The sequence below is a fragment of the Centrocercus urophasianus genome, unplaced genomic scaffold, assembly GCF_019232065.1.
Source record: "Centrocercus urophasianus isolate 14NV4802_14NV808 unplaced genomic scaffold, USGS_Curo_1.0 seq_12, whole genome shotgun sequence".
NCBI classification, from domain to species: domain Eukaryota; kingdom Metazoa; phylum Chordata; class Aves; order Galliformes; family Phasianidae; genus Centrocercus; species Centrocercus urophasianus.
In genome coordinates, this window is record NW_024884364.1 from 41,263,982 (window position 1) to 41,276,863 (window position 12,882).

Genomic DNA, 12,882 nt, shown 5'->3' on the forward strand with positions numbered 1-12,882 from the left:
GGTAGACTTGGCTACTTGACACCTCTTTGGAACCAACACACTACGTTCTCTCACCATTCCTGCTCCAAATGCAAATAGGTAACTGACCAAAACATCTTCAGCTGTAAAAAACACCTGATCATCTCTCTAAACGAGACAGGCAATCAGCTATTTAACAACTTTTTAATTTAATTTCCAACTTCTTACACCTACAGCTTCAACTAGCATGCTACAGAACAGTGGTTCCCAAGGTGGGATGCATGCACCCCAGGGGGCACAATAAGACAATCAACTGGGGGTTCAGGAAGAATTTTTTTTTTTTTTACCATTAATAAAAACATTTTTAGAAATTGCTTATTTAACACACCCCATTATTTTTTTTTGTTTGTTTTTATTTTGGTGTATATTTTATAGTTAGTCAAGTATACTTCCTATCCTGAGACTCTCCATAGGAAATATGGAAGGGAAGGTACAAGTAAGGAAGAACTGTCTGATAAACTAGATTAAAAAAACACTTGGCTTTGGAATTGAAAATCCTGTGCAACAACTACTAAGATTTACATAAATACAACTAACTAAAGACTGAGTTTTCAATACAGTAGGCATGTCACCATTTTGAAATGAGCAATTCTGATACCAAGTTACAGACCCTCTCTGGAACCTGAAGGCTGTAACAAAGATATAGGAATGGGTAAAGAACTTCCAACTTCCTTAATATACCATTTAACTCTGAGGTGAGATCAGAATCTGACTCCAGCAGGGTAGAGACTCATCAGCATTAGGTAAAAAGGAACAGTTACTGTCTGAACTGTTAGTTATCGTTACCATGATGTTTGCTACGTGGAACAACTTTGGCCTCTTTTCAGATGGAGAAAGAAAACACCAAAGGAATACGAAGTCAATTCTTGAGCAAAGAACACAGGTGAAAAGCTATTCTTAGGCCTTTAAGTTCAGTGCCAGGAAGTACACTGACGCTTGCCAAGGCCTGGTGGAAAACTCATCAGAGCTAGTTTGTCTTTTGGTAGTCAAGAATTTGTTGTGCCCATTCCAGCTCAAAATCCTTACTGGTATCAGCTTCATCAGTTTCTGAGCCAGGAGCTATAAGAAAACTGTTCTATCAGAATTCAAAATTGTCAATACTGTATTTGAAATGCCTCAGAAAGATTCCAAGAAAACTCATAGATGTTGTCCAATATGATTAGCACCCCTATGTTTTTGAGAATACACAGCACACACTGAATGAGAAACTCTAACCAAGGCAAAGTTAGGCTCCACATCACAAATTATCAAGTTCCACACCAGAAATTTTCAAGTGCAACAGAAAAATACTAATACATCATTTTTTGAAGCACAAACTACTGATTAAATGTCTTTTTTGTGTATTTATTTCTTTTCTGGAAACATAAGTAATTTTAACTAGCTCAGTATACACTGCTTTAGGGTATGTATCAAAGTGCTGGGAAATGCACCATTCCTTCTCACTGCTACTCAAAGTTATAATCTGATTCGCCATGCGCAACCTTACACGGGCAGAACTTTCAAACAGAAAGTTACTATTTGTACTAGATAATGAAAACTGCATAGATAAATTAAAAAACTAATTTGTAAAATGAGAATTTATCACTAGAGATTATATTTTTCCTCCCCCCTAGGATCCCCAATTATCTAAGTTTTTCAACAAACAAGCATTCCACACGCAAAGAGCCATACGTGGATTTTTGATTTCCAGCCAGCACGGTCCTTTGATCTTTCTACTCATCAAGAGAAGTTCCAAGCTAGAAGTGTTAGTTCCAAATGCATGTGAAAATGTTTCTCCTTTCAGGTCTTGAGGAAGCCGAGGGTATTCAGCCTAACAAGTAACAAAAAGCAGTGAGTCATTTCACACCACAGAAGTTTTCATGTTGACACACTATATTCAGAGAGAACCTTGACGGAACTGCGGAGTACCTGAAATCACTGTAATTTCTCCTCATGCACAGCCTTTACTTGTGACACTTTACAGTAGTTCAAGAAATTACTCTACTGACTGTACTTAAATAGCCATGTAACTACTTAGAATCAGGACACTAATATAATATGCTTGAAGCAAAAGTTTCTCATCCTCACTGGATGCAGGAGAAATATTATCATCAGCAGAGACTATAGCAGAGCTCCAAGTCTGTACAAAAGCTGCTCAACTGTTGTACACATCAATGGACAGCTCCAGTCTTCATATGATAGACAACATTAAAGCTGGATATTTTTGCACAGCTAAAGAAAGATTTGCAATAGCTTGCAAACCTCTATGAGACGCTGCTTTAGCAACTGAAACTTGTATTCTGGACATGGATTCAAAGAAAAGCATTTAAAGTCATTGGTTAATTTAAACCATCTTTCAGCACTTTAGGCCCTGACACAGCACAGCTAAATGCTGTTTGGCTGATTAGTTGATTTGGTGGCAAAACAGCGCAATATAAAAATAATTCTGAATATACACACACGATAGACAAATTGTAACTGGGAGGGAGGTGGAAAGAATGTAGCAGTTGCTAGAAATATTTCTCCTCCTTGTGACTTCTTTACACGATACAGCAAACTCTAACAAATCATCACGTCATAATTTTCCTAGTAAATAACTATTATGGCAGGGACTAACAAGCATACAAATGGTAACAAAAAACAAACAAACAAACCAGCTGCAAGCTTAGGTATTAATTAATCTCTGCATTTGGAAAATAGCAAGTTAACTCCTATACCCTTAAACAACAAACAAACAAAGCCAACAAGAAGATAATGAGCAACTACCTACACAAAGCAACAAAGGAACAAATGCTATGATTTTTATTCTTATAGAAACATAAACAATTCCCTAGTAGGTATGAAAGCAAGTTCTGGTCTTTCATCAGATTGATTATACTCACTGAATATTTAACTTCTAAGTATTCAGACTTGGCTGGAACATCCGGGATCTCAAAGGCATAGTATTTTTCCACTTTCTGAATAAAACAAAGACATTACCATTTCTTCAGTATCTTCAAATTGAAGATGAATTCTGCCCCAAAAGGTGATGAAATAAAAGCCAACCAAAGCATAAAACCTCAAATACCATGGGCTTGATCACATATTACCACTATTGTAACTCATTATAACCACCTAAATATAATAAAACTGTTTTAATTTCTGTATTTAATCTATCCAGGTTTTCATACCGTGAACAGTTCTGTACTGAATAAATTTACAAGCATACTGACCGTTACAAACAAAAGCCAAACAACGTAACAGCTAAGGAAACTCCAAAATATTTTGTACATTCACAGACTGCAAAAACATTCTTGACAATTGGTGGTTGCAGACAATCGCAAAAATCCTGAAATGGCTGAGGTGGAACAGCATCTCAAAAGGTAACTCAGCCCAATTCCCTGCCCAGAGATGGGTCAGCTAGCACCGACTTCGCAGGATTGTGTTCAGTTGGGTTTAGATCGTCTCCAAGGATGGAGACTTGTCAGCCTCTCTGAGCAATGTGCGTCACTTCTTGACATCCATTACAGTAACAAAAGGCGTTTTCTTATGCTCTGAAGAAAGGAAGTGTCTCACATTATACCTGCTACTCTCGTCCTCTCAATGGGTGCCAATTAGAAGTGTATCGCTGTCTACTTCCCCAGCTTCCATAGATATTTATACACAGTGCCCCCCCACCCCTTGCCCCTTCCCCAAGCCACCTCTTCTCCAGGCTGAGTAGCGCCAGCTCTCAGTTTCTCATGACAAATGTCCCTGCCCTCATGATTATCTCTCTGGTCCACTCTCTACAGACATGCTGAGGCTATGCTCTGCACCATCACCTCTATACTAACCCAGCTCCTGCACAATACAGTACCTATCCCTACACTACACCACCGATGACTGGCTTCCAGATGCACTTCGTGATCGTGATCTGAAAAGGATCACAACCTTTTCAGCACAGCATTTCAGCCACCATTCTCTACTTGACCACCAAGCCAGTCTCATCTCCTTACACATGGCTGCCAGCTTGGTTAACTTCCCCTTTGTAAACCCACACTGAGCACTGACAAGCACCTTTCTGTGTGTTTTGTGTGCCTGGCAACAGCTTTCACAGTTGTTTCCCTCAGCACCTTCTCCCAGGGTCTGAGGTGAGACTGACCATTCCCCAGAACATCCTTCACAGAACGGTTGAGATTGGAGGTGACCTCTGAGGCCATCTTTTTGCTCATCTTGAGGACACCAATAACATTTCTGTTCTTCCAGTCCTCAGGAACCTCCCCTGATCGTCATTATCTTTCACAGATGACCAAAGAGTTGCCTCACAGTGGAACAAGCCAGCTCTTTCCTCTTTCATGGGTGCCACCAATCATGTGCTGTGGACTTCTATCCGTGCAGTTTAACATTCCTAACCTGACCCTCCTCTGCTGCAGAGTCTTCCTTTCTACGACTCTCGTTCTGGCCTCCTGGTACCAGGGACTGCTGAAGGCTGCACTTATTAACAAAGACCAAGGTGAAAAAGGGACTGAGTATCCTGACCCCTTTCACCAGCAGGCCCACCTTTTCCATAGTTCTCCAATACCTTTAGAAGTCGTTTTTGCTGCCCTTTGCCTCTCTTGCCATCTTGCCATATTCATCTTCAGGTGGGCTCTGGCCTTCCTACTTCTATCTATATATGCTTCAATGGCCACCCAGACCTGGGTCACTTGATCCATGCTTTCTTTTTCTGTTTGAATCTATTCAGAAGTTCCTGGTTCATCCATGCAGCGCTCCTACCAGCTTTGCTGGATTTTCTGATGGTCAGGATGAATTCTTCTTGAGCACAGAAAAGGTGATCCTTAAAAAATAAACTCTCCTGAAGTCTTACTCTCTCCAGGGACATCATCCACAGGATTTGTCCTAACAGATCCCCAAGTAGGCCAAAGTCTTGATCTCCAGAAGACCAGGGTTATAATTCTGATTTCTGCTTCCCTCCCTCCTCTCATGTTACTGACCTCCAACATACTGTATTCATTGCAGTCAAAGCTGTCCCAGACTTCATATTCTTAACCAGTTCCTCCTTGTTTATAGGAACCACGTCCAGCAGTTTCTCCCCTCATCAAATCTCCAATCAGTTGTGCCCAAAAGTTGTCATCACTGCATTCCAGAAACCTCCTGTATTGCTTATGCTCTGGTGCATTGTTCTTCCAGAAGATTTTGGGATTGTTAAAGCTCTCCATAAGCAAACAGGGCTGGCAGAAGTGAGGTTTCTTCCAGTCATCTGTAGAAGTCCTCATCAGGCAGTCTGCAGCAGACACCTCCCATGGCTTTACCCCATGAATTCGCCCTATAATGCTGACCCAAAAGCTGCTCTTTGTCCTCCCTCAGGCAAAGCTCCATGCAGGCCCACTGCTCTCTCATACAGAAGGCACTCTCTCTTTGCCATTCCTGCTTAACCACATCCTCCCCACTATATATCCATGATCACAACCAATACCCCTATCACTGCAACACAGTTCCTCCTTCCATACCCCATGCCTTAGCACACAGGCATTTCAGAGAGGAACCCAAGAGAGCTGATTTCCCAACAGCCTGTCAGCTGTTTACTTTATTACAGGCTTTCTATTGTATTTCATTTTTCCATTTGAATGACTTAGGCTTTACTAGAAAATAGTCAAGTTTGTTTATATGTAACACAGAGATAGTTAAAGCAGTCTCAGATCAGTACAACTTCACTGAAAGTATCGCTTCTGCTTTCTGCAAGAACAGTAATGATTTTCTGTTTTTCAAGAACAATTACCTCCACTTTCCAAATAATTACAATATCTTGTTCAGCAGTGCTATTGGACCTGCTGAAATGTTATGCTCTACTGTGCTATGCTTTGCAATACTTCACAAACCATCTGCACCAGTTACACATCCACACTGCAGAAATGCATTACGCCGTAACTATGCTGGGATGCTTTTGCTCATACAAGAATTCCTGGAGCCCCTTTTAACTAAAGGTCATATTTTCACTGGAAAGAGTCAGCATAATATAGCACTACTGTAAGTATAACAGGGAAAAATAGGCTACCAGAAACGGGAATAAAACTTAATTGAATAATTAAATGCATGCACAGTTAAGTGCATTAAGTTATTTGCTTTTGTGTTATGTTTTTGTTCTTCTTTTATTCCTTAAAATAATAGCATCAGCAATAGCTCCCTCAGAGCACTACAGTTCAGTCTGCTACTTCTCACATCACTGCAAAACTGCTGGGATTTAAGGTCACAAAACCTGGGTAAAGAAGAGAGGTCCTTCTATTGGAAGAAGGCGAATCCAGAAGCAAGCACGGCATCAACTGCTACTCAGAAGCAGAAAGAAGCACTGTAGCTCAGTGTACAAGCATCACTATGAGGTCAGAACAGTGTAAGAATCAGCCTTCAAATGTAATCTGAATTATTTAGCCAAAGCAGCACCTCACATGAGCAGCACGTTACAGTCATAAAGTAGCAGATGGCCACACATTGCTTTTAGCACTTACCTTTTTTTTTTTTTTTTTTTAAACTCTCAGGCTTCAAACAAGTTCTTGTTACAAATGCAAGCTGAACACAGGGTAAAAATAGTATGCAGCAGTGATTCATCTGCGTTATTCCACAGAGCTCAGCTCAATTACACAAGCCCCTGGTCATAACTGCAGTGAATGAATGCTTTGCTGCAGAGTAATCTGCCCTTGAAGTGGCCCTTCAGAGAGCAGAAATGAGCAGCAGTGATTAGCTGCTAAGTTTCTAAGTGGAGTATAAGGCTGCTTTCAAATTGATTTGTGAAGACTTGCTAACTTGGCAGCAGTGCAACCCACTGAAGCTGCAATTAGCAGCAGGTGCAGGAGGAAGTGATATGGCTTAAGTGTATCTGTTCAGAGGGACAAAGTTTGGGGCTGGCAAGGCCAAGACAGGCACACACGTGCATGCAGAGAACAACTTGTTTCAGTGTATAAATACTAGATCTCTCTGCATCATCAGAAAACGGGATACTCTGAACAAAACAACTTTGGGTGCATCAGAGGTATGCCAACAGCTCTTCTAGTTCCCAGCTGAAGATGAAAGAATGAGTTTCTCCTAGTTTCATCACTGCTGTGCAAGAAGTCACACAGTACCCCAGTAGTTCCACCATTATCTTACAGGCAGCAACAGCACCCCCTGCTGCAGACATGCAGCATGCACAAGGACTCCTCAGAAAAGCTACAACTAATTCCATACCAGCAGTAAAACAAGGAAAGCCAGCTTTACTTCACCAATGTTACTTCAAGAAACAGAAAAGTTTCTGAGCACCACGTTGTGAACACATCTTTTCCTTCAACTTGCACGTTAGCCACCTTGCCCCCACACAAACTCCCTACCCCCACCCTCTGCCCCTGCCATCATCAAAAGATGGATGCTCTGCGTAGTTAAATGAGAAAGCCTCCTCGTACTAATGTCGTCCAAATCTGCAACACTTAGCAGCATCATCTGCTCTTTCCCTGTGGCTATGACAAGTTTCACATTACTGTATGTGTAGGTTTCCTAAAACAGCAACATTTTATTTCTCAGTAGTCATTTAAGAATTTGTTGAGCAAACAGCACAGCAACAATAAAGCTGCAAAGTTATTGCACATAGCAGCAAGGCCATAACAGCTGAAGTTTCAAGACTGAACGAGCCTTTAGAACATGTTATCTCCTGTGTAATTCATTAAGACAATCCATGTTCCAAGCACACTCAAGAGGGCAAATATGCCAGGGTAAAGGATGAAACACGCAAAGAAAAAGCTTCACTATGACAACTGGACAAATGCAAAGACAGTCTAATCCCAGCACACTCATCTCTCTGCTCAACAAAACCATCTTTCACTTCAAATTCTAACATGATCTGATAACTGCATTTCAAAATAACCTCCCCCACTGGACTTCAACAGACTTCCCACCTTTCAAACCAGAACAGAAAATGAGCAAATAAAATACTTGCATACAAACCTTGGATTTGAACTTCATAATCTTATACTTTGGTGAAATGCAGTCATTAAATTCCTTGAAAACATTCATTATGGTTACCGGAGTCTCTGTCTCTTTCCCACTGGATAGATCCATCTCCTTAAAAAGACAAGTTTTACAAATCCAGGACAAAGAAGTTGAATTTTGTTTTGACATTACAAACAATTTATCTCCTCTAAGTAAACATTGTGACACAATCAGCCAGGAAAACCTGAATTAAAAAAAATACTATTTGAAAGAGAGTGTTAAGAAAGTTCCACTCTTTCTTGTAATACTTGGAGGCGTTTTTACTCCGTGAGCAGCAGAACTGAACATAACAATTTGTCTGCACTTGTTAGCTACAGTCAGGGGAAAGCAGCAACACTACAACTGCATTTCACACAACATACACCACGTGTGTGCTGCACATCGCTTTACCAACATCTGCATCAGTCAATACTGGCTTCAGCAGTTCATATAAACACGCTACTAGAACTCACAACCTGCCACGATCAGAATGAAAGGCACTTATGTTTGACATGCTTAAAAGATACACTTACTGTTTCACGTGGCAGTAGATAAACAGTTCTCTCAATGTTTTTCACCGTCACACAACAGCTGACGTAGGTGTTTGCTGATTCGATCCAAACTTTGCCAAACAAAAACACCACACCTAAGGAAGCACAGCAGAGCAAGGAGTTCAATAGGCAACTCTTAATCTTGCTTAAAGCCACTAAGTATGTATTATTTCTACACACACAGAAATGCAACCTTTTCCTCGCTTCGGTCCTTGAACATCAAATCTTTTCTATGTAAGCAGTATATTCTAAAGCGTTTTAAACACCGGCTGTGTAAATTATCTGCATAGTTCTTCACACCACGACCTCCATCACAATAGTAACAGGATTCTGATATGTGAAATTCAAAATGGCATCACCCAACCAGCCTCAGAATTCCAATCTGATATTCCACTTGTACCTACAATAGTTTCACAAGTTGTGAGGAAAGAAAGGGAGGGAGAAGTCACTGAGAGCTGAAGATAATCAGAATGCCTGTGCTGTCAATCCCTTCTGAAATATCTGTGTTATCTGCAATTGCTCATTCTTGAGCTAGACTTGTACAATTAATCCCATTTTCCTTCAGCCCTGTGAGATTAAGACTCCTAATAAAATCTGGAGAAACACATTCAGAAGACAACAACTAAAAGTTAATTGATTGCATGATTTCAATTGGCTTTTTCTTTCCTTTTTAAGTAGATGAGGACATTGAAAGATGCATTATATTGTAAAAAATATGCTATGATGCAGTTATATCGTCAGCAGACATTTCAAAAAGCTTACATGCAGCTGAACTAGAGTAACTGACTCTTCACAGTGAACCACATCATTACTGGACATCTTGAGCCATTAAGAATCTGGAACTAGCAAGAAATGCCACCAACAGCTAATCCATGATGCTAACCTTTGAAACGACAGAACAGGTGTAGCTGAATTTCAAGTACAGTTCTGAATTACGTGTAAAACGAACTTCCAGGAGCACTTGGAAAACCTGATTTCACCTGAAAACCTGATTTCACCTCCAAAGTCCATAAATAATTGGGAATTTGATTACACATGACACAGTTCCTCTACTATTAATGAAATGAGAAATATGAGAGCTGTGACCATCTCAGAAACAATGATTCAAAGAAGAAAGATTTTAAATTTTGTAACCTGCTTTGGTCTGACAATGCACAAAATAAGTCCGTTGTTAAGCACTGCAAATTATCTTTGCCATGCAATCTATCAGATGTAAAGATTCCTTCCTTACTCCATTAGACAGCAGACAAATCAGTGTAGATGCACTAAGCTGGATGACAGAATTAGAGTGACAGGCAAAGAAAAAATCATTTCTTGAGTGCTTGGAGTAGATGTGAACAAGACTGCTTTTGTCAAGGACAGAGAAGAGAATGTTGCAGTTCTGAAGATGAGAGTGAGGACGCATGCTTCAGCTGCACAAAGTGTCTGAAGAGATTTTAATACAGATACAATCTTCAAGATTTGGACAGTTTGAATAAAGGGATCTAGAAAGGGCTGAAATTACAGATCTAAGTGACAGGGAAGATGGAGTTCTTGTCCTTGGCAATCATTTCTCTTTTGAAAGACAGACAGATTTGGGTGGGTTTGTATCATAGCAGACGGCTGTTTGAACAGCACACGATATTAAGAGCAGTGGAAGTTAACCTGCAAGAGGCATACATGTAAGCAGATGAGAAGTAGAAGTAAGGATACACAGGCCTGCCAAGGTCAGGATAAAGAGCCACCTGTATTGCAGAGAAACTATCATCAACTCTAGCATGGACAAAATTGTGGCCTCAGTCCCCATATTTCACAGAAACAAAGTAATTTACAACAGAAGGAATCTTTGGAGGTCAACTGGCCTCAAACACAATACTATCTCTGAAAGAAGGGCCAACTTCAAAAGAGTTCTCAGAGATATTTCATCTGTAAAACACAGAAACAAGAGAAGACATACAGGGATCTATCCCCTGCAAGCTTGCTTGTGGAAAGAAGAAACAAAGGAAAAAAAAGAAGTAAAAATGTAAAACACAAAATCTGTGAAAAGGAAGATTAGTTGTCAATGAATCAAAATGCAAGCAAGTCAAGAGACAGGGAAACTGTCTTGATCAAGGTTAAGAAAGGTGTTTTTTTTTAATTATTATTACTGTTACCCTGAACTGTTAATAGGATTACAATTCTCAAGTTCTCTCCCTGAGATAGCGAAGACAGTTATGAAAAGTAAGCCTCCAAAAATGATTAAGTTTGAAAGAGTCTTATGATTACACTGTAGTATTTACCCTTCAGGCCACGCATCTGAGATCACAGCAAATGAGGCACAAAGACCATGAGCGTGTTAAACAACAAGCAGTACCAAAATTTTCCCTTTTATGCTACTAATTGAAAACAGGTGCAGTCTTTATTATTCAATCATGAAAAAGTCATAATGAGAAAAGAACACTCCTTGCAAGCGAGGAACAGAAATCCTTTCATAATTATGTTCCATTCAGCAACCACTGACTTAGAAGACAAAAAAAGGAAAAGAACAATAGCGAGGCCTTTAAAAGGAGTAATTTTACATTAGAGCCATTGATTTCATCAAGATATCTATGATTATTACCACTCCCATCACTAAGCTGTTCAATGCAGTACAATCTCACATTTAAGTCTGGCATCCCCACTTACAGCAAAAGGTGCAACAGAGAAACATAGATTGACTCAGCTTGCAGCATCGACCCCAAAAAACCTTCAGGATATGGAAGAACCCTCTGGTAAATCTGCTCTAAGCACATATTAGAGAAATAGAGTGTTAATCTTTAAAGAGAAGGACAGACAAAGTGCTGACAACAGATATGAACACTTCTTTTGTCAAGGCTGATGGTCAGAGAGCTGAAGTTTTGAAGGTTTGAGAGACAGGATTCACACTTCAGATGCACAAAAATCATTAGGATTCTAATATAGAGATAATATTCAAGAATTACACAGTTTGAACAAGAAGATCTAGATAGCGTTTCTATCTTTCAGGCCACCTTCCGCCCTTTCTTAACAAATCTTCTTGCATAAAATCATACAACTATTACACGACTCCCAATAACCCACCAGAATCATAGAATGGCTTGGGTTGAAAAGGACCTCAAAGGTCTTTTGGTTTCAACCCCTCTGCCACGGGCAAGGTCGTCAACCACGAGACCAGGCTGCCAGAATCTTAAAAAGCATTTCCAGAGAATGTGAACGCTCAACTTGCACCACTAAGTAAGAAGTGAACAGTTCCAGCTTATTCCTAGAGCATGCATAAATGTTAAGAATATCGACAGGCCGCCAACATCAAGAAGAGCCTTTGCACCACCTTCCTTTGTCAAGTCACACTGCTCTGCACTAATGAGGAGGTGGCAGAGGAACAAAAGAGATTACTGCACAAGCTACAGATATAAAGGGTACCTAGACACAACTTAAGCAGTACAAAATTCCAGTTGCACAAAAAAGAATGAGAATGGCATTTTCTGCCTTCAGGTGAATAGTTACCTGGCTGACTGTACTGATCTTCATAAGCATCCAGCCAATAAAATCTTAAGACTTGATCATCATTTTCCCCATGCACAAGTGGAAGGAGATTGGGGTCCAGCTGAACATCTGTCGCCACCAAATCAGCTTCATCCTCATCTACTTTGTCCCAACATGAGATATCTGGGAGAGAATAACTTCTGCAGGTTTTGCAGAAGAAATACAACAAGAAATAAAATCATCTTTTCCATTGTTTCTCCTTTTTTCACTCCTACCTACACTCCTACTCACACCTTTTGTTACTTTTCTCACTACCAAGAAACATGCCAAGAAGTTACATTTCTTCAGACTACTTCTGAAGAGAAGCATGGAGGAAGAGAGAAATCCACACGTAAGCACGGCTCTCATTACTCAACACATAAGCTTTAGAAGCCACACGCCTGCTCCAGCTCCAGCTTTGGCCACTCAAGCCTTCACATAACTAAATCTATACAACTGTACAAGTTGCTTGTGGGAACAAATTATTTCAGCAAAACTACCTTTGAGTCATTCAATGTTTCAGCCTACAAGAATTTTATAATTTAAAGTTATGGGAATACAGGAGTCAAGATTTTTTCCCAAGCAATCAAGAAAAAACAGTAAAAACACTTCTATTTCCAAGATACAGCTGATGAACGTGATTAATTACTTCTAGCTACAATACTTTCAACAACAACTGATCTTAGAAAATTCCCTGGGTTGCTTAGCATAAGAATCTTCAGCAGTTCCTCATTTTTGCTAGTTGGGATCAAAGTGTGTTCACACCCAAATTAAGTCAGCCCACCATACTGAAATACATTGTTACGTTGTTATGTGCCAAATCCCAAAAGAATCCAGTATTTCTTAATGAAATAAGCAGCCATCAGCATGTTCAATATGATCGTTT

At 40.0% G+C, this 12,882-nt stretch overlaps 1 protein-coding gene across 3 annotated transcripts in view; it reads right to left on the bottom strand.

Annotated features, from left to right (window-relative positions):
- POLA1 (DNA polymerase alpha 1, catalytic subunit) overlaps positions 1-12,882 on the bottom strand; it is a 191,650-nt gene that overhangs the window by 170,466 nt on the left and 8,302 nt on the right. For all 3 annotated transcript variants that reach the window (XM_042810612.1, XM_042810611.1, XM_042810613.1), the window contains exons 10-14: positions 11,979-12,157; positions 8,481-8,593; positions 7,924-8,040; positions 2,880-2,954; positions 1,690-1,828 (exon numbers count right to left, since the gene is read on the bottom strand). In XM_042810612.1, the coding sequence (XP_042666546.1) occupies positions 1,690-1,828; positions 2,880-2,954; positions 7,924-8,040; positions 8,481-8,593; positions 11,979-12,157 (623 nt within the window). The remainder of the gene's footprint in view (positions 1-1,689; positions 1,829-2,879; positions 2,955-7,923; positions 8,041-8,480; positions 8,594-11,978; positions 12,158-12,882) is intronic.